We start from the raw sequence: 20,498 nt of genomic DNA, 5'->3' as shown, positions 1-20,498 counted from the left end.
GAGATAGACAATGAAGAGTTGAATATTTAAAGTTGCAAAAATAAAGATTCTTTTATAATCTATATATGTGTTACATAATTATCCAAAATATGAATATTGTCTTTTGTCATTATGTATGCTTTATAGAAAATTTTCAATTCATTTTAGATGTGTATTACATAGGTGGAATCACAAACTCATAAATTATTTAACCAAGGCTATTATTTAATGATTTTTAATAACAAAAACAAATTCGAAATTTCTGGAATATGGAAAAAAGGGAAATATATAAAGTAATTATAATTCACACCTATGTGTGTGTGTGTGTGTGCGTGCGTGTGTGTGCATACATACATACTTCCATACACACACACACACACACACACACAAATGCTATAGCATTGAAAATATATATAGAAATATATATATATATATATATATATATATATATATATATATATAAAAAGAGAAAAAACATAACTGTCAATTTTACTTACACATCATACGCTGCCAAGTTTATAGAAGCATCTATTATTGGTTAACGAAATGGGTTTTTGATAAAAATGTAAAGTGAGCGATTTAATTTTTTTTTATAACACATTTTTCATTATCTTTTAAGTCTATGATAATTAATATTTAACAAGAAAAAAAACCATTTGCATCAATGTGTCTACGGTAATTATTAAAAGGTACAATTAGCAAATTACCATGTTGTATAGTCATTTTGTAGTAATAATAAGTAATAATATAATTGTAATATTTTCTTGATAATCATAGCGCGATTTTTCTTTCCATGTGTGATCAATCATTTCTACAAATATAATATATGGGATCTAATTCTTTATATTATATATCCACTTGGATTATTATCATTTATCCTTTACTATTATTTATATCATTTAACCAAATACTAAAAATACAAATGTGTTTTGCATACAAGAGGTTTTGAAATCATCCAACTCTTTAATATAGTTTGATGATTTTAAAACTCATATCCATTATACATACTGTTATATTTGCAGCATTACTCGCATAGTTAAGGAGCTTATAAAGTAATTGCCATATTTAAAGATATAAATGGGCACAAAAGTGATCACTTTTTATTGATTTAATTATTGTAATAATGTTGAGATATAACACTGCAACGTGTTCATCGTATTATAAAGCACCAATTGTTTATCGAGCTTCACATGTATACCATTCTCTAAGATGTATTGAATATGAACAGTTATCACACATGTCAATCAGAATATGATCTTTGGCGCATTAATATTTTATCTTTCTTATATTATATGCATACATATGCAGCTACATGGCAGATGTACTGAAAAAGCTCCTTAACAATGTTAGCAGGCTAAAAATTCCTGTTTTAGCTTTAAGATATATTTACATAGAAAGCTTAGCTCGTTTATAATCTATACAATCATATAAACGTAATATTTAATAAAATTGTAACATAATAATATCTAGCCTAACTATCTATAAAGAGAATATTATACATCGAAATTACAGGTGTGTTTGTTTTCCCAATAATTCTTATACTTCTCTCTCATCGTAATTAAATTACTATATATTACATATTATCCCATAATACTAGGGATCTGAATCAAAATTGAATGTGTAATTCTCTTAATTTTCTTCTTTATATCTTTATGTACACGTTTATTATTTTCTTTTTTTTTTTTTTTTTTTCATTTCCCATCCAAAATAAGCATATGCTACTATGTACAATATAAGTTTCAATATATCTGTTGGAATATAAATTCCAATAAACATGCAGCATTTTAACTAAATAAATTAAATTAATGTTGAGAATAGGAAGAAATTAGCAAAATGTTTTTTATTTCATTACTCAGTGTATCGCTGATTTATCGATCAGTTTGCTAACTTTTCTTATTCCGATAAGATCAAATTCAATATTTAATATCTCAGTAATGAAATAATTATTTTATGAAATAGATTGCCAAGTAGTCATCAAACTCTTTTAAACCAGCTCAAGTAAAGGACCAAATTATTTTATCAAAGATTGCGCTTACAATTACTTGTACATAGTATAATTGTATTGACACAATATTATTATTTCCTGAAATTATTTGTCCAGAGACTATAAGTTTATTAGGTCATACATTAATAAAAATATAATGAAAAACGATAAAAGTTTATCGATGTTTTACTATTTTGCCTTTAAATTTAATTATAATTAAAATCGTTAAAGCAGTAACCTTTTAATTTTCCATTAGAAAAATCTAAAAAAAATTCAGCACCAGAGCAAAATAAAATAATGTTACTTATTAAAAATCAACAAATTGTAAATGAAATATATTAATGAAAAATAATATCAAGTCGAGAAGATATTAATTTCTTGGAGAAAAAAGTCATCAAAATAAATTTAGGAGATGTGGAGTGATGACTACTGCCAGTTACTTAAAATTCGAACTCTCAACCATTAATTTATATTTATACAATATAAAACTAGATTATCTGATCACGAAAATAATGTATGTAACATAAATGACATATACATATATTTCATTATGTATATATACGCTTATGTCTATGTACCATAAGTATTGGCAAAAGGATGATGCTAACAAAGTTTTAATAAAATGATAGCGCGCGAAGAATAATTAATAAAAATGACAATGAGATGTTGCACGATTTTTTTAATTATTACTAATTTTTAATAAAAATTTAAACAGTTCCTATATATACAGAGTGAGAGGTGCTTTGTGTATCTTTACAAGAAATTATTTACAAAATATATTCATTCATATATTACCTATCAAATTAACATTGTATTAATAGTTTTTTTTGTTTTTTTTGTTTTATATTTTAATCTTATCATTTTCATATTTTTATGCATGATTTATGTATATTCCAACGATCCGCATATTTTCATAAATAAAATAAGTCATTTTTAATAATAGCCTTATACCCCTGTGTGTTTTCTGCAATATTATGTCTACCGACGAACATTCCACTGAAAGACTGTGCTTACCGATTTAAAAAATGGAAATTGTGTAGTAACTAACGTATATTTAGAAATATAATATAGATATAAACTTAAGTCCTAAACAAAATTTATTAAAATCAAATACCATACATCTATGCTTAAGCATTTCGATAAAGTGTTAATTTTCAAGAATTACAAAGTGTGCTATTTTATTTCAGTACTTCAAAATCAATTGTAAGATTTTTATACAAATAAGAATAAATGAAGATGATGTGTTCGGTACACTCCATCTTCAAATATAATTTATTATACTCATGACAATTGTATTTAATATCAAAAATGAGTATAGCCAACACTATTTTTTATGCATGCACTTTAACCCAGAATATCTACAAAATGAGAAATTCTACAAAAACAAGAAGAGTTAAAATAGAATAAATAAACAACTACAAATATTTAACATTTTTTAAACAAAGTCTATCAGTGAAGTAGTTGTCAGAGTAGCGACCCAAGCCCATCGTTTAATAAAATTTATATCTGCAGAAATAATGTGTTATATTACGGCAGTAGAATCAGAGATTTTCATGTTTGACCTATAAAATTTTATCTTTCTTTTACCATTATTTAATTCCCATGAATAAGAAATAAAAATGATATGAAAGAAAAAAGAAAGAAAGAAAGAAAGAAAGAAAGAACAAAGAGCAGAAAGTTATGTCTTCATCTGTGTAAAAAGAATTCTTGCATAACTTTCTGTTGGGTATATTCATGAAAAAACGTTTATATATATATACATACATACATACATACATACATACATACATACATACATACATACATACATACATACATACATACATACATACATACATACATCATCATACATACATATATATATATACATATATACACATATATATACATATATATATATATATGCATATGTCAATATATATAATATTATATATATATTTTATGTATATATATATATATATACACATATATATATATATATATAATGCTGTAAATATTGACCTCAAACACATAAATTGAACTTGACCGAATTGCACATATATAATAATGCGACCTCGTTCTATAAATGAATAATAATAACTTGTAATTGGTAAAAGAAAGTTACATAATGACTCGGCAGTTATAAATCCAGTTTAGTTACTTAGATCGAAACATAAAACGCTGAACAGATTCTGAGTAACTAAACTTTGCTGTTTAGAGGAGTAGATTGCAAGAAAGAATGCTGGACGGTGAAAAATACATCATTCTCGTGTTTTTTCGTACTGATCTTCCCTTATAATTAAAATTCTTAGATATTTAAAAAAGTAACATCTAAAGACGATCGTTCAGGTGGAATACAAATCTTTTTTTATAGTATATTATCAAAGAAAATTTGAAAATTTTATACAGAATATACAAAAAATATTTAAACGAAGCTTCGAAAGAGTTTATATTTATCGTTTATATTTTTTGTATATTTTAAAATAGATCATCCAGTTTCTTATAATACAACATAAATTTATTTGTTTTTTTTTCTTTTACTTTTTTTTTTTTACACCATCCAGCGTTCCGATTGCCATAAAACTCCCAGACATATACAGCAATGTTTGTGCGCTATCGACACATACACATCCACCAGGTGGGGTCCAGCCACACGGCGATCAAGTAATTGTTTATAACAAATAGATAATCAGACGTATAGGCCTTGACAAGCGACGGTAGCTAATCACTGTCAAGGTCACTTCCCGAGGGTCATTTGTTTTCTCGGGATATTCGCCTCCGTTTCGCCTGTTCTGCTGCCTCAGTCGTTACTAAAACAATGTTCCCGCTGTACGAGGTGTTTTCAATTAAAACGGTATAGGGAATATGTAACTTAATTTATATATATACATACATATATATATATATATATATATATATATATATATATGTATATATGTATATATATATATATAAAAAGAAAAAAATATTTCATGCTCTTTAAATGTAATATAAAGATATTTTTAAATGCTATCAACGTAGACAAATAAACCAGAATAAAAATATATATTTTTTATCCATGAATCATATTTAAAAATGAATTATAATCAACTTTTAAATGAATATTTTATACATACCAGCTCCACTTCGAGTTTTTCTTCTATTTACATCTTCCGTAGATCTAGATGCACCCCTTGTATTGCTTGCCGGTGTTGCTAATGGTGAAGCTGTATTCTGTCGAACAGATCGTCTTGTTGTTACTTCTCCCACTGATTCATTACTTGATACTGAAGTACCACGTAGCCTTTCTTTTCCAGCATTCACAGCTGTTGGTGTACTTGCTTGTTTGGTTGTTAATAAACGGCCTTCTCTTTGCACTCTATTACTGGCATTGAAATTTGATATATTACTAGAATTAATTGGACTGCCAGAAACAGTTGTAGTTGAATTTGTTCTAGAATGATAACAATTCATTTACATGGAATACTTCTCGTTAAGTGCGGCTAATTCAAGTTTACATTACGCTGCACGTAATCACGTATCAGTATTGCTTACTTTTGATCTTTAGGCTTTGGAGAAGCAGCGGATGTTTCATCTGACAATCTCATTCTTGCTTTTCCTACAGATTCAATCAACGGTTCATCGTCAGAAGAATCTACTTCTACCACAATGGGACCTAAAAATATAAAATTATCAAATCGATTAGACTCAATATGCAAATAAATCTAATCGACAAGCTTTTATAAGTTTTATATTTAAGGTCAATAACAATAGACAAGGACAACTAACAATTAAAAATATTTCTGTTTTTGGCAGCCTTTATAATGTGATAATAATTCATAATAATTTATGATATTAGAAACAAAAAGAATAGATATACATACATACATACATACATACATCCATTCATACATACATACATACATACATACATCCATCCATGCATACATACATACATACATACATACATACATACATACATACATACATACATACATACATACATACATACATACATACATACATACATACATACATACATACATACATACATACATACATACATACATACATACATACATACATACATACATACATACATACATACATACATACATACATACATACATACATACATACATACATACATATATACATACATACATATATATATATATATGTGGTAAGCACACCTTTTTTAGCTTTAGCCAATATGTTGAATCCCTTTTTGGGCTGTTCTTCTTTGCCAGGTATTTGTTTCTTGACAGGTCCAGTTTCTTCTACACCCATACAAGCTTTGATGAGTTCTGCAGCATTTTCAGAACATTTTCGTTTTCCTGGTCGTGGTTGTGGATCATCGGCCGTATTCGATGCTACAGAACTTTCACTTTCCTGTCGTTTTCTTTTCCCTACTTTCATAGTTGTTGTATTTGGTGATAATTTAGATGATCCCAATTTTGGACTAGCCTTTGCATATGGCGATATACTACGTCTTTCCTCCAACTTATTAGGACCATGCGGGCTACTTTTTGGAGTTTTGGCAATGTCTGGACTGTTAAGTTTTTGTGATCTAGTTCTCAATGATCTCTTTTCATTACTTTCACTTGGAATTTCTATTAAAAGTTGTTCTAGCAAAGATTTAGGTGGTCTTTTAATATAATCATCCGAGTTATTAGAATTTAATCTTTCCACAAAATGTGCATCGTCATTGTCCTCTATACATATGACATCCTGTCGGCCTTCTAATTCCTGTTTCCTTCTGCGTTTTCGTTTTACATGTTCTACATCGCTAGAATCTACTTCAAGATTTTGTGCTGCTGGGCTTGGAGTCTCATCTCTTTGCAAAACAACTGGATTAGAATATGTATATAATGGCGGTGTGATCCTAATTGGCTGTGGATCCTCACCAAGAGGTGACTGGATACCTATATTTATTTCGCTGGCATCATTAACAATTTTCTTAACCAAATCGTCTGTAACTTTTTGAAGATTCATTGAAGATTCCCTGACTGAAATTTGTTGAGGAGTTTGTACATTACATTTTTGGTTTTGATCAGTACATGATTCTATTTGAACTGAGCCTGTGTTCAACGATAAATTATTTTTAGAATTATCTGACTGATCAACCTGCCTTGTGTCATCCACTTTAACATTGATTACAGGCTCTGCTTTGATTTCTGGACTCTGATGACTCTGATTATTTGGACATGTATTATCCACCACTGCGATAGCTTTGTTTGTAAGTGTATTATCAAGCTTTTCTGTTTTAACTTTATTATATGTAACATGATTTTGAATTAGAGGCACACCATTATTATTCTGTCCTTGAGGTTCTTCACTTAATCTAATTGCACTGTCACTCTCTGTTACCGTTTTTACACTGTCTTCAACAAGTTTGTCCTCTGCATCCCTTAACACTTCGTGCTTAGAGTTTGTCGTACCCTGCTCATTTTGGTTAATAGTACCTTCTAATTTAATGCTACAACTGTCTGTTTCAGAGTAATTGCTTATTTGTTGATGCGCACATTGTAATAAATTATCACTATCCATGCCACTACTTATAGCAGCAGTCACGACAGTCACTGATCCTGTCACTAGTGGATTGGAAACACTTTTTTCATTTTCAGTTATTTCTAAACTAGCAACCAAGTCACTATTATTACCACTAGTTCTTGAAGTTGTTGTTATTGTTACTGTCTTTTCACTAGATATATTCTTCGTATCTTGTTCACTAGAATGTGATACATTGCAATTAAGATGATTTTCAAGATAACTTGCAACAGACACAGGGCTTAATCTTTGTGGGGCATTGGACTTAAGAAGTTCCGTATGGGTATTTGAACACATATCACTACTATTAGTTGAGGAAGGCACGTTCTTATTGGTGGTTGGCAGGGATGGTTCCCCTTGAATAACACTTTTAGTGCTACTTTGTGTCACTGTTTCAGTCACTGGCCTATGTAAAGGTGATTCCCCCTGATTTGGTGACTTCTCTGAAAGAGCATCCATAGATTCTATCCCCGAATCCTCCCCACCCCCTCCGCTACCAACTCTTTCTACACTTGCATCAACACCAATTCCAATAGGAACTGTTGTATTCTCAAGTAACTTCTGCTTCACTTTAGCTTCTGTTACATTGATTTCCCCAATTGGTAAAGTTGGCTTGCCAGTTGCTAAATCATTACTTTGGGATCTGGGAACTTGGTCCACTGTATTGCTGATTATTGAGCTTTGTGATGTCTTTAATAAACTTATCCTTTGTGAATTATCCAACTTATTTTCAATCACAGTTCTATCAGCTTGTTTTATTATGTGATTCTGAGTTATCTTTTTATTGTTAAAATGCTCTACCTTGTGCCTATTAATAGTAGCATTTGTGTCATTCTTAATATTCATGTGATTTTTCATTTTCTGTCCAAGACTTTGATTTTTAGTTAAAGTATTTGCATTCACTTTGCAATTGTCAATGTCCGGTTTACTTTTGACAGTTGTAATTCTGTTAACAGACTGCTGAGAACATTTAGTTGCCATATCTGTATGCACAGACACTTTAGCTTCAGAATTGTTTGATGCATTAGAATCATTTTGCATTATTGCGTTTTTTGTTTTTAAATTTTGCGTTTCACTCTCATAAGGTACATTGGTAACATTTTTTGCATTTGAAACAGCATTTGGTGAAGAAGACTCAGAAACAACTTTTTGACTGCTTTGACTGCTAGCCTCTGTTTTATGACATTCTGTAATAAATTAGAGAGATATCCGATTTTTTGTCGTAAACTTAAACTTATACTTTATACAAATAAAGAAAGTTGAGAAAAATAAAATATAATATAATGACCCACTCTTAGATGAAGATAAAAAGAATAAACTTTAAATTTACCTCCTAAATGCAAATCCTTTTCATCCATTAAACTCAAACGTCTTCTTTTCTCTTGATTGATTAAATCACTTTTTACACCGTTTATTTCTGTTAATCTTGAGGTGACCGCATTTAATGCATTGTTCTTTTCTATGGCTGATCTATTTATGTCACTGTCGCTGGTTCTCCTGATTTCGCCAACTTTTTTAACAGTTGTAAAATCGTTTCCTGTTATAAGTGTATCTGACTTTCGTATCGCTTGATTGGAATCACCTTTATAACCCAATTTTCTCCATTTGGCTTGATTATCTAGAATTCTACCACCTGACAATAAATTCTGTTCTCTGTGCATACCATCTCCAGATTCTGATTTCTTCTTGGAATCTCTTCTTTTGGTTTTACCTAGAAAATTTTTCATTGAATAAAAATTATTATATAAAAATATAAATAAATCTCTCAATACATTTAAAAATGGATGCAACTAACTAAATAAAGTTTTAATTATATGTAATAATATTTTGATATTGTGCCACTATCTTACCTCCCCCTATTTTCTGTTCATGTGTATGATTTTGTACATCAACTTCCATTTGATTCTTTGTTATGTTTTGTTGTGGTGTATTCAAAGGTTGATTTAAAATAGTAGATTTATGTTTAGACGGAGATGGAATTCTACTGTTCAACGGTATATCATCCACGTCATTATTTTTACTTGAACTTGGCTTAATTAGCCCACCTTGTAGCCTCATAGAATCTACCGACACTTCTTGTTTAAAGGCATTAGGTTTTGCAACAACAGTTTGAAGAATATTATTCATTTTGCTAATGGTACTGGCGCTATTTATCATCGCAGAATTGGACAGGGGTAGTTTGGAAGCAGACGAAGTACCTATAATCATGTTCAACGATGATTTCTTTTGGAGCAATTTGTTCCCATCTATACATTCTTTCATTTTCTTCAATTTTCCTTTTCTCTTTACACTAGCTACATCAGTTTCCCCATCTTTCAAAGACTTTTTTTCTTTTTTCCTGATTTGTACTACAGAAGCATTACGTCCTCTTAAAGAAATGTGTAAGGGAGGCACTCGTGGTTCGTCACCAGTCCCTGAGCTAGAGATACCTGTGGTAAACATTTTGTTTACCGACTTATCAACTTTCCTGACAGGTGGTGTGTTTACAAATGATACATCCACTTTATACGCTTGGGTAACTGGTTCTGATTTTTCTAATTTTAATCGGAGTTTAATCTTTTCTCCTGGCATTGGACTGTGCGCAGACTCTCTCGTAGGTTTTATCCTGCTGTGCTTTAAACTTCCTTCACTGGCTGTAGATTTGACCGTTGTTTCAGAATCTGATTGATCGGTATTGGTCGTAGTATCGTTTCTTCTCGAAAAATTGCTATCAGCGTCGTCGTCAGAAAAGATAGAATTTGATCTATCGTTTGAAGGAGATGGAAAAGAAAAGAAATCATCTTGATTATCAACTGCACTTTCTGGTTCTGAATCAGAACTTTCGCTAGGCATTGGTTCTAAATGACCGGTCAAAGGATTTATGAGAAATTGGCGGATTTTTCCAGTTGATGTATACTCTGGCTCTGGTGTCTCCTCCTCAGGTTTTGGGGACTCTGATGTTTCTACTTTATTAATGGCAGCAGTCGCAGTAGTCGTAGGAGTATGATTCATATGAGAGCCACACTGAGAAAAGGCACCTGGAACCTGATTTGAGACTGCGAGCCTTGTAGTATTAACTTGAGCACCCTGTGGAATGGAACTACTTTGTGTACTCCATGTAGGTCCATTAGCACTGCTAATAGATGGCTGATAATTTCTACTGAGGATATTTTGACTTTGTCCATAACGAAAGTCTGTTGTTGCACTCGTATTGACATTTATATTTTTCAATTGATTGTGATGTAACTGTTGTTGTACATTCAACGTCTGGCTTTGTTGTGGTAAATGAGGTTGCTGTGGTACCGGTTGTCGTGGATATGGTGGAGGTGTTTGTTGACGTTGATTACTTAAGTAACTTAGCCTTTGTTGCGATACATTCAATGCTACTGTTGGATGCTGTAGAACTTGTTGCTGTTGTATAACTGGTTGACTTGGTAAAGATGCTGACTGCAAAGGAGCATTAGTGTTTTGCTGTTGCAACAATGTCTGCTGTGTTGTAGGTCCTTGCTGAGTTATTAATTGTGATGTAGCCATGTTTTGTTGGCCTAATTGCTGTTGCTGTTGCTGCTGCTGCTGCTGTTGTTGTTGTTGTTGTTGTTGTTGTTGTTGAGCCAAAAGTTGTTGTTGTTGTTGTTGTTGTTGTTGTTGTTGTTGAAGCAATAATTGCCGCTGTTGTAAAGGTGTTCTAACTTGTCCATTTACCGAATGCCTAGCAGGAAGTTGACTTTGTATTTGCATTGTTGAAGGCCTATAAGTCAATTCTTGTCTGATAGGAAACTTTTGTTGTATTTGTACTGGAGTATGTATTGGTGGTGTCTGTTGCTGTATCTGTCCAACAACAGGCACTTGGTGGACCGTTTGTGGTGTCATTATATTCTGACTATTACCACCAATTACATTAACTGTATGCTGTTGAGGAATTGATGATGGCTGATTTGCATTAACCGCAACAAATGCTGAAGATGGTGAATTTTGAGATATATCTGGAATAATGGCCGATCCTCCTATCAGATCTTCCGTCCTTAGCGAATCCAAATTTGGTGGCGATTCATTAGGCGACGTTAGCTCTTTTCTTCTAACAGTTGGCTTTTTCGTAGGTCTCATACGATTTGCCAATCCTGAGCTATCAACAACAGCTGGTGGCAACATTTTCTGACCAGGTATCACATTATTTGAATGTGAGGTAGCATCATTTTGCAGAAGATTCACAAGTAATGGACTTGATAAAGCAACTTGGTTACCACTACCATTGGAATTTCCTGTTAAATGGTTACCATTGTTTGGTGACAGACTAGATGTCGTGGTAATTGGAGACTTATACTGAGTTGTTAATTGCCCAACTGTAACCACAGTTTGTGTAGTTGTATGACCACTTGACAAGGCTGTGACTGTTGCCAAATTATCTTGTATCGGATAAGGCGGTGGTGGCTGTGTATGCTGTTTAAACTGAATTGCATTTTTTATTGTTGTAGCTTGTGATTCTCGACTATGTATTGCTTGAGCAGCATGGGTCATGCTGGCAAACGGGAATGGACCGTTATAATTATTTCTGGATGAAGCATTAGAATTAGTGACTGGTTGGTTGCCAGAAGTACCAACACCATTACTACCAGCCGTTGACGGCACAGGTTTTGCAAGAAAAGGTGGGATAGGATCACAGTCTGTTGGTGCCACAACATTTGGAGAACGGAATTGAGGAGCTTTCTCTGACGATGTACCTGAAATAGTATAAATGATAATAATGAAATATATTTATTCTTTAAATATGTTTGTTTAATGTTAAACAAACATACCAGCTGCTATTATTTGAGCAACATTCCGCAATGCAGAAGATATTGTTGATGTATTACTTGGACCAGGTAAAGCTATTGTAGGATCATTGTCAATGGTGACTGAACTATTTGTAGATTCACTCTGAGATTTATTTCCAGCATCCTGTGAAGATCCTGAACGTAAGACAATTTCTTGTGCCTCACCACCAAATCGACTTGCTATCCTTAAAGATATAACCTAAAAATAAGTAAATATATTATATTATTACTTTAGTAATATTTACCATGAAAACACTTTTATTACTGCTAACTTATTAATTTATTCAATAATATTATTAGGATCTATAAAACAATAAATATACCTGGTCTCCTTCAACCTGTACAGAAAGAATGCCAAGTTGAGTAAGTGTTGGAGATCCTTGCGCTGCTAACTCTCGCAACCGTAATGCAGCTTCTCTTGGTATAGAAAATGTGACCCTTACAGAATTCCATGGTTCTACTTTGTTAACTTTTAGACCATCTCCTTTCTCTGCAAATTATAAGTAACTTTTCCTTTAGAAGATATACAAAATATACATAATAATAATAATAATAATAATAATAATAATAATAATAATAATAATAATACATATAATAGACAAATAATAAAAATAGAAAATTATTTTACGTAACAAAAATAACTGTACTATTATATTATATATAAAACTTCTTTATACTTTAAAATTAATCTTCTTCAAAAAAAAAAAAAAAGAAAAAAAAAAGAAAAAAAAAGAAACAAAAAGAAAAAGAAAAAGAAAAAATACATTGCAATAGATTCATAATACCTTTACATAGTAGAGACTTAAGACGGTCAACAATTGTTTTAAATTTATGTGGAAATTCTGGATCACCAAGGTCACCCTCACAAGTTACCACCGTCTCAATCAGATCACCATCACTGTCTGCCGCCATGACTGCATTATATAATTTTTGTTATTTGTTTAACATCAAGATTTTATCGATTCTTAATTTCATATATCATAATTACGAATTTAATTAACAAAACAAAGAAATTTTGAACTGTTGATTTCAGTACTTGAAAAATTAAGAAATACATACCAATCATAAATCACATAACTACCCAGGGAGCCTGGAGACACCTCAGGGTATTAAGACAATATATATGTGATGAGATGTCTCTCCGTCGGTTGTAAACCGACAACGCCAAACCACTCCAGCACTAATGCACTTGTCTACTGTTATAAAAAAAAAAAAAAAAAAAAAAAAAAAAAGGAAAAGAAAAAAAAAGAAAAGAAAGAAAAAAAAAAAAGAAAAAAAAAGAGGAAGAAAAAAAGAAAAAATAATGATTAAAATCCGATAAAAAATATTACATATATATATATGTGTGTGCATGCGTGCGTGCGTGCGTGCGTGCGTGTGTGTGTGTGTGTGTGTGTGTGTGTGTATATATATAGTATATATATACACACATTACAGTCTTATTTAATCCAAAATATTTATATGAAATATTAAAGATCAAAAAAAAATTATGGAAAATAAAACAATAGCAATGGTACTTATAACTCCATAATCATATAGTATAAATATTAAACAGATTATTAAACAGATCTGCAATTTAATATTGGCTTATAGTAATCTAATATATATTTATATGCATTCTGTATATTTTATACAATCAATTGATCATAAAAAACGATGACACATATTGAAAAAATACATGGATTAAAAAGAAACAAAGAAAAAAGAGAAAAAAAAGAAAAAAGAAAAAAAAGAAAAAAAAAAGACAAACATATCACTTTATAAATATATAATACATTGTAACATGTCTAACTTTACTTTTATTGTTTATTAAAAATATTTATATACTTAAATATTAAAATGTTTTTCCAGAACACTAAATTAAATAATGTTATAGTAAAATAACATTAAAAATATTGCTATTTTTATTTCAATAAGTTCAGAATAAATTTTTAATTTATTTTTTTATAAGATTTTATAAGATATTAAAAAAATAATGTTTTATCATTATAAATCAAATGGTAATAATAATTATATGAATGAATATAATATAAATAGAGAATAAATGTCTACTATTATTTTTATAAACTACTTAATGCACAATATTATATATTTTATTTTTATATCAATTGTTGCTCTTTCTTCAAAACTCATCTATATTTCATTCATTATATATATGGAATATTTCGTAGGGAAGAAAACAAATAAACAATAGAATAAAATAACAAACAGCTAATTCTCAAAAGTAAAATTATTAATTTAAAAAATCATAACAAAAATAATGCCGATACCCTTAACGATCGTTGGTTCGCCTATACAAGAATGATAGTAATTGTCCATAAACACAAAATGCTAGTGAAAAGTATGACTAGGTTATAACTTGTCTATGATTTTACCAAGAGAGACATGATTATAAAGAAAATATGAAAATTGCATCTAAACGATTACAATATTTATCATCGAATCAATTGACGTGGTGTAACGAAATAATACAAGAAAAGAAAAAAAAAGGAAAAAAAAAAAAAAAAAAAGAAAAAAAGAGAAAAGAAAAGAAAGGAAAGAAAAGGAAAAAAAAAAGAAAGAAAACAGTCTCACCATTTACGAACGGCAATTAAAATCTTTTAGGCCACTAGACAGGGGCACGATTTTTATATAAGCAAAAATAGGTTATAGAATATCTTGATAGAACCAAGCGGCAAATACGTAGTATCTCATTGATCTAAATAAAGTGAGTATAGAAAAAAATAAAAGGTCTATCGAGAAATTCCATAATGATTTTTGGCGAAATAAGGCACCCAGACCATTGGATATCGGGGGGCCACCATTTTGTCCGTCGGGGGAGGTGTACGTGAAGTGGGCTCGAGCATGTTGAGATAGACCGTCAAAAGATCCGGAAGATTTTCATTTAACGAACGTTCAATGCGTATCATCGTTATGTTTGCTTACCAAACAAGATTAGATTCAATGGAAGAACTATAGGAAGCACCGAGGCTCATTTTAGTCCTCGCATACTATGAATTGATACCGTATGAACACAGGAAAATTTTAACGTTACCCCATTTCTTTCCAATTTCGTGTGGAATTTCTCGCGTCCAAATCGCACGGAGACACACCACAAGAGCACTTAGCTTAACCTAAAATACACCGCGCGTATCTTATTCCACTTTCTGCACAGTGCGCGCGGTGAAGATCGCGAAAAAACTCGACATAATCGGTAATATAAAGGGACAAGTCATAAAACGCCATGAACAATAACAAGGAGCCGCCATTTGCAATGCGAACAACTGACATGCGCAAATCAATCGCGCGGGGCATACTGGGTATTTCTACGGCGCCATCTTACCAATTATTTTAACATCGGAGTTTCTTTAACCTCTTATATCACCGTTTAGAATTATTATTCGAAATAGTAGAAGAAAATTTATCAACAAATATTAATTAATCTAAGTTTATGAATATTCCTTTACGAATGAACAGGATTTTTATATACATCCATCTGTGAAGACTTTTAATTCTTAATTAAAGAAATACTCCTTTTTACATTTTTTCATTATTTCAATATATTCCATTACTTATTAATAATATATTATTTAAAATAATAATAAATATATATTAGTACCAATACAGTTATCTACTATTGTTAGTAGTATTAATATATAACTATAGATACTATTAATATTATCCAATGAGACATTATTTATTTAACGCACCTGAATATTTTTCATTTCCTTTCTCTAAAAAATATAATTCTACAACCCTTTGAGAATGCAATTTATATATATATATATATATATATATATATATATATATATATATATAAAATACACTACGATATACCTACAATAAATCAATAATTTAAATAAACTTATATTTATATCAGAATAATCGTTTAAACCATCAACATTTATAACCTTCATAACAAACATATAAAACAATCTTAATTCATAGACGAAATATTAATATTAAAACATTAAAACAAAACTGATATTTTCATACAATTATCTAGAAAAAACATATTTGATTTAGTATAAAAATTTAATGTATTATAGACATGTTCATATAACATATATATATTTTATTTAAGTTATTATATGAATTCAGTATACTATGACAAACTATATACATTTTTTAAATAATTACTCATAAATTATAGGATTATCTCCACAGGAGTGCATGTAACCAGAATCGCACATGATCTTTAGTTTTGCTTCTGCATCATACTTTCTGTAAATAGATAGATAAAATTTATATAGTAATAAATGCAAAAGAAAAGTACAATATACACTTTACGAAACAATATAAGAAATAAATATTGAATAACATGTATATTACTTGTAAAATTCTTCATATTTTTTCTTCCTTGCATCACCAACAAATACTTTGTATAATAATGTCGTAATAGTTCCAAATATTGTCATACCGACAAAGGCAATCTTCACCTTCCCTAATAGTAAATTACGAAGCTTTGGTTTGGCTAACTGTTTAATTTCTGTCGACATCTAAAGAAAATTGATTTCTTTTTTACAATTGGTACTTTATTTTATAAACTCAGGATGGAAAGATAAAACTAAAGATAAATCTAAATCAATGAAGTATACTAAGAAAAAAAAAGAAATATAATTAATTAGTTGGTAGGAATTTTTATTAAATTTAAAATGTGATCTTAAAAAATTCAACGAAAATATAATCATTAAAATACAAAATTTGCACGCGTTTGTCTGTAACACTTTCTGTTAAAAAAGAGAAAAATTATTATGTAACTTGTACATACACTTCCAATCAAAAATTAATTTTATACAATATACTTGAGTTATTGTTATTTCAGAATATATATGTGTGTATATGTATATATATATACATACTTTGTATAAATATATTATAATAATTCACAATAACGCAGAGCCTGTAAAAATTTTCTGTACCCAGAGATGTTTAGAGTGACAATCAGAGAAGCAAACTATTTACAAGAATAGACAACTAACCATATAATCTTTGATAAAATACTATGTTTCCTTGGATAGTTCGTAACGCCATCTCGTGAGAAATTGTAATAACATATTGGACGAACTAAAATGTTCACATGATTCAACGACCAATAGAAATGAACTTATGAGGAATCAATACGGATATGAAGCAATCAAAATCAAAGTAGTCGGTGTATTGCGTATACGAAATAGATATAATTACTTATCATATTGCGAGAATTAATAGTTATCACGTGTATTTTGTCTATGACAATTTATGCAATCTATTAATATCATATATAACAATATTGAATTTAATTTAAAAATTTCAAATTATTTCACGAGTATCTTCAAATTTTATCTTACGGCACTGAGTAAAAGACAAAGGAAGTATATAGTAATCTAACTTTTTACATCGAAAAATCATTTATTATTTTATAATATTTATTTCCAAATTATGAGCACCAGATACAAATAAGTATATGATACGTTATTTCCATTGGTTAATTTTACTCAAACAAAAAATTCAATAATTTATAAACAATTAAAAATAAATAAAAAGAAAATGTATACGTTTACAAAGCTGGTTTTATTATTTTAAAAAATCCGGTAGGTAATGCTCGTTTCTTTTCGGCTATAGTTATTGGCGAAAAATCTAAATTGATTAATTGTGACATAACATTGATTATATAACTCCTATAATAAGGTAAAGTTTCTATCGGATTTCCATGTAACGTTAAGGTTCTCATATTACATAGTTTTCTTAATTTTAATACATCATTTATATTTGAAATATTATTACCGTGTAAATATAAGATCTTTAGATTAGAAAACTTTGCGATATCATCTCCGATTTCGTTGATCTCATTAAATGAAAGATCTAACCAACTTAAAAAAGTTGGATCTTCTAGAACTGTTTTGCATAGATTTTCAAGTCCTTCCATGGATGTTAATAAATTATTACTCAACCATATCGTACTTGTTGCAAAACGATCTTTGGACGTTCGCATTGGTGCTTTAACCGTTCGTATCGTCTGAGGTTGTTGATTAACTAGCTCTTTTAATTGATTAGTAATTTTCTTTTATTAATATTAATATATATTACTTATTATAAATCATCAAATAATTAAGAAAGAAATTATTATTTAGTATGTACATACGATTCATATCGGTCGCTTTTTTGAATGAATAATCTAATGGTGGTGCTATTAACATTTCCTCTCGTTCGTTTCGTTTATAATCAGAAGTAAAATTGACGTTTGCATTATTAGTATTCATTATGTAACAGCAACAACAACAACAACAACAACAACAACAACAAAGGTAATGATTTATAGAACAAACTTTGAAATATGAAATTGTTTATAACGAAACAATTGTTTGTAAAGAAAGGTTAATGTAAAGAAACGATAATCGATCTAACTAACATATTTTAACATATTTTATACACATGAAATTATCTAATCAATATGTACATTTTAATAAGTACTTCGTATTAACGGAGTTCAAATTTCAAGCTGTATAGATATTTTTAAGAGAATAATTAATCGATATTTATAGTTTTTCAAGGTCGATAATAAAATTGTACAATTTATAATGGTTTCGTAAATCTGTATTCTAAAAGAACCGTTATGAATACTTTCGCATTTAGTTGAATTTGTTCGCATTAGAGGGCAACACCGTTTATAAACGTAATAATAAGGCTTTCTTGTGTGTTGTTATTTAATGGATTGAAACTGTCCATAACAGTAAACAGAATTTAAAAATTGGATTAGTCTTGATTATATGAGAAAGTGAAGAAAGTCTATTAGATTAATTTAAGTTATTATTTATCATATAGTGAATACAATCGTTTTGTTTCGTTTTTTTTTTTTTTTTGCTTTTTTTTCCCCTCAATATTTTACGAATTAGGAAGCATGCCACGTACGAAACAAACACGTAAATCCAAACAAAATCGAGAATCTTTAGAAGAATCAGATTTGTTTCTAAAAGATTTTCAAAAGAAACTGCAATTGAGAATTAATAAATTAGATAATGAAGCTAAATTTAGTATCAAGAGTTATGAAACTTATCACAACGTTAAATTAGCTGGTATACCAGCAGAATTGAAGCAAATGACTTTAGGTGAAATTATAGCGTGGAAAGAAGATGAAAAAGAAAATTGTAACGAAGTAACATCCTCTGTGAATGATCAATCATTACTTTATGTCATACCGTCAACTGTGAAAGCAAAGAAAACTTCTAAACGTGGTACAGCTACATCAGACGATGGTTATGTAACAGAAGGTACAACAACGGGAGCATCTACATCACGGATATCTCGTGCATCAAGAGCTAAAAAATTAACTTCCGAAGCCAAACCAAGAAGAGTAACTCGTAGTAGTTCAAAAAATCGTCAATCAGCTTTGATCGATATAACGCATAAGGCATTAACGAAAAACAATGATAAAGGATATGCATACATCGAATCTCAACTAAAATCAGATAAATTTAAAACACCAGCACCTTCCAAGACTGCTAAGAATGAATATAACCTTATCACTCCTAAAGTTAAACCAAATACTCCTATGAATGTACTCAGACGACCGCGTGAAGGAGAAATGGTATTAAGTATGCAAGGAAGTCCATTATTAGTTTCTGCTATCGTTCCAGATAAAACTGCAAATATTAATGTACCTTTGAGCAACGGAAACATTATGTCCTTGTTACCCAATGATGGATTACGCATGTCGCACATACCAGCTTTAGATCCAGAAACTATGCGTCAATTAGAAACACTTAAGGATCATATCGAGAAAGTTATTTCATTGAAATAACTTCATAGATTATACAAAGCGATAGCATTTAGCATTACACAAATGCGATGTATAGTAATTGTATTTTACAGTTATTGTATTAACAAACATCCTAATTTACATGGATGGTATAAATTAATAAAGGAGAATATTTTTTTATTACATAATACAACACAACAATTATTGTAGTACGTCCAATATTTGTAATTTTATAATATATATCTTTATAATTATACATATAACTATAGAAATATTGTATCTCCTATTGCCTATTTGTATTATTAGTTAAGGTTATGATTATAAGTATATATTTTATAAATACATTTATAAATAATTAATAATTGTCCATAGTTTTGAAATTCTCTCGAATATATTGAATTATTTAAAAAGTCTAATATGTTATATTTTCAATAATAGAATTCGTATATTATTAAATAAATATATAATAAAAGGCATTTCTTTTAACGATTTACAGGGCTAGCAATGTAATATTAATTTA

General features: G+C 29.7%; 4 protein-coding genes across 10 annotated transcripts; 1 reads left to right on the top strand and 3 right to left on the bottom strand.

Moving 5' to 3' along the window:
* Nucleotides 1–550: 550 nt before the first annotated feature.
* On the bottom strand, nucleotides 551–15,532 carry LOC124955969 (putative mediator of RNA polymerase II transcription subunit 26). 7 transcript variants are annotated; one of them, XM_047511198.1, is made up of 12 exons: nucleotides 15,042–15,531; nucleotides 14,836–14,959; nucleotides 13,321–13,457; nucleotides 13,047–13,175; nucleotides 12,585–12,751; nucleotides 12,244–12,460; nucleotides 9,322–12,168; nucleotides 8,802–9,182; nucleotides 6,115–8,658; nucleotides 5,477–5,597; nucleotides 5,059–5,375; nucleotides 551–4,752 (listed from the first exon to the last, which is right to left on the bottom strand). In XM_047511198.1, exons 3-12 carry the CDS (start codon nucleotides 13,325–13,327, stop codon nucleotides 4,694–4,696), a joined length of 6,789 nt encoding a protein of 2,262 aa, XP_047367154.1. In that variant the 5' UTR covers nucleotides 13,328–13,457; nucleotides 14,836–14,959; nucleotides 15,042–15,531; the 3' UTR covers nucleotides 551–4,693. The 7 variants fall into 7 exon arrangements, 6 of the variants coding, with proteins under 6 accessions (XP_047367154.1, XP_047367156.1, XP_047367158.1 ...); XM_047511200.1 differs by having other exon boundaries at nucleotides 14,836–15,213; nucleotides 15,296–15,531; XM_047511202.1 differs by lacking the exon at nucleotides 14,836–14,959 and having other exon boundaries at nucleotides 5,059–5,306; nucleotides 15,296–15,532.
* A 724-nt stretch (nucleotides 15,533–16,256) lies between these two features.
* On the bottom strand, nucleotides 16,257–16,757 carry LOC124955999. Its single transcript, XM_047511302.1, has 2 exons — nucleotides 16,573–16,757; nucleotides 16,257–16,464 (listed from the first exon to the last, which is right to left on the bottom strand). The coding sequence occupies exons 1-2, from the start codon at nucleotides 16,737–16,739 to the stop codon at nucleotides 16,377–16,379; spliced, it is 255 nt and encodes an 84-aa protein (XP_047367258.1). The 5' UTR covers nucleotides 16,740–16,757; the 3' UTR covers nucleotides 16,257–16,376.
* Nucleotides 16,758–17,621: 864 nt separating this feature from the next.
* On the bottom strand, nucleotides 17,622–19,273 carry LOC124956129 (leucine-rich repeat-containing protein 51-like). Its single transcript, XM_047511553.1, has 2 exons — nucleotides 18,365–19,273; nucleotides 17,622–18,261 (listed from the first exon to the last, which is right to left on the bottom strand). The coding sequence occupies exons 1-2, from the start codon at nucleotides 18,480–18,482 to the stop codon at nucleotides 17,780–17,782; spliced, it is 600 nt and encodes a 199-aa protein (XP_047367509.1). The 5' UTR covers nucleotides 18,483–19,273; the 3' UTR covers nucleotides 17,622–17,779.
* On the top strand, nucleotides 18,678–20,391 carry LOC124956127 (borealin-like). The gene has a single exon (XM_047511551.1). The coding sequence runs from the start codon at nucleotides 19,121–19,123 to the stop codon at nucleotides 20,018–20,020; it is 900 nt and encodes a 299-aa protein (XP_047367507.1). The 5' UTR covers nucleotides 18,678–19,120; the 3' UTR covers nucleotides 20,021–20,391.
* Nucleotides 20,392–20,498: the final 107 nt, after the last annotated feature.

The sequence above is a fragment of the Vespa velutina genome, chromosome 20 (assembly GCF_912470025.1).
Source record: "Vespa velutina chromosome 20, iVesVel2.1, whole genome shotgun sequence".
NCBI classification, from domain to species: Eukaryota; Metazoa; Arthropoda; class Insecta; order Hymenoptera; family Vespidae; genus Vespa; species Vespa velutina.
Note: the sequence above shows the minus strand (reverse complement) of the source record. Positions and strands in the feature narration are given on the sequence as shown.

Coding starts and splice junctions, on each gene's coding strand:
- LOC124956129 (XM_047511553.1), bottom strand. CDS start 18,482: ATGAATACTAATAATGCAAACGTCAATTTTACTTCTGATTATAAACGA. Junction 18,262..18,364: donor AAAAGCGACCGATATGAATC/GTATGTACATAC, acceptor ATCAATTAAAAG/AGCTAGTTAATCAACAACCT.
- LOC124955999 (XM_047511302.1), bottom strand. CDS start 16,739: ATGTCGACAGAAATTAAACAGTTAGCCAAACCAAAGCTTCGTAATTTA. Junction 16,465..16,572: donor AAATATGAAGAATTTTACAA/GTAATATACATG, acceptor ATCTATTTACAG/AAAGTATGATGCAGAAGCAA.
- LOC124956127 (XM_047511551.1), top strand. CDS start 19,121: ATGCCACGTACGAAACAAACACGTAAATCCAAACAAAATCGAGAATCT.
- LOC124955969 (XM_047511198.1), bottom strand. Junction 12,461..12,584: donor TACAGGTTGAAGGAGACCAG/GTATATTTATTG, acceptor ACTTATTTTTAG/GTTATATCTTTAAGGATAGC. Junction 4,753..5,058: donor AAAAACTCGAAGTGGAGCTG/GTATGTATAAAA, acceptor ACATTGTTTTAG/TAACGACTGAGGCAGCAGAA.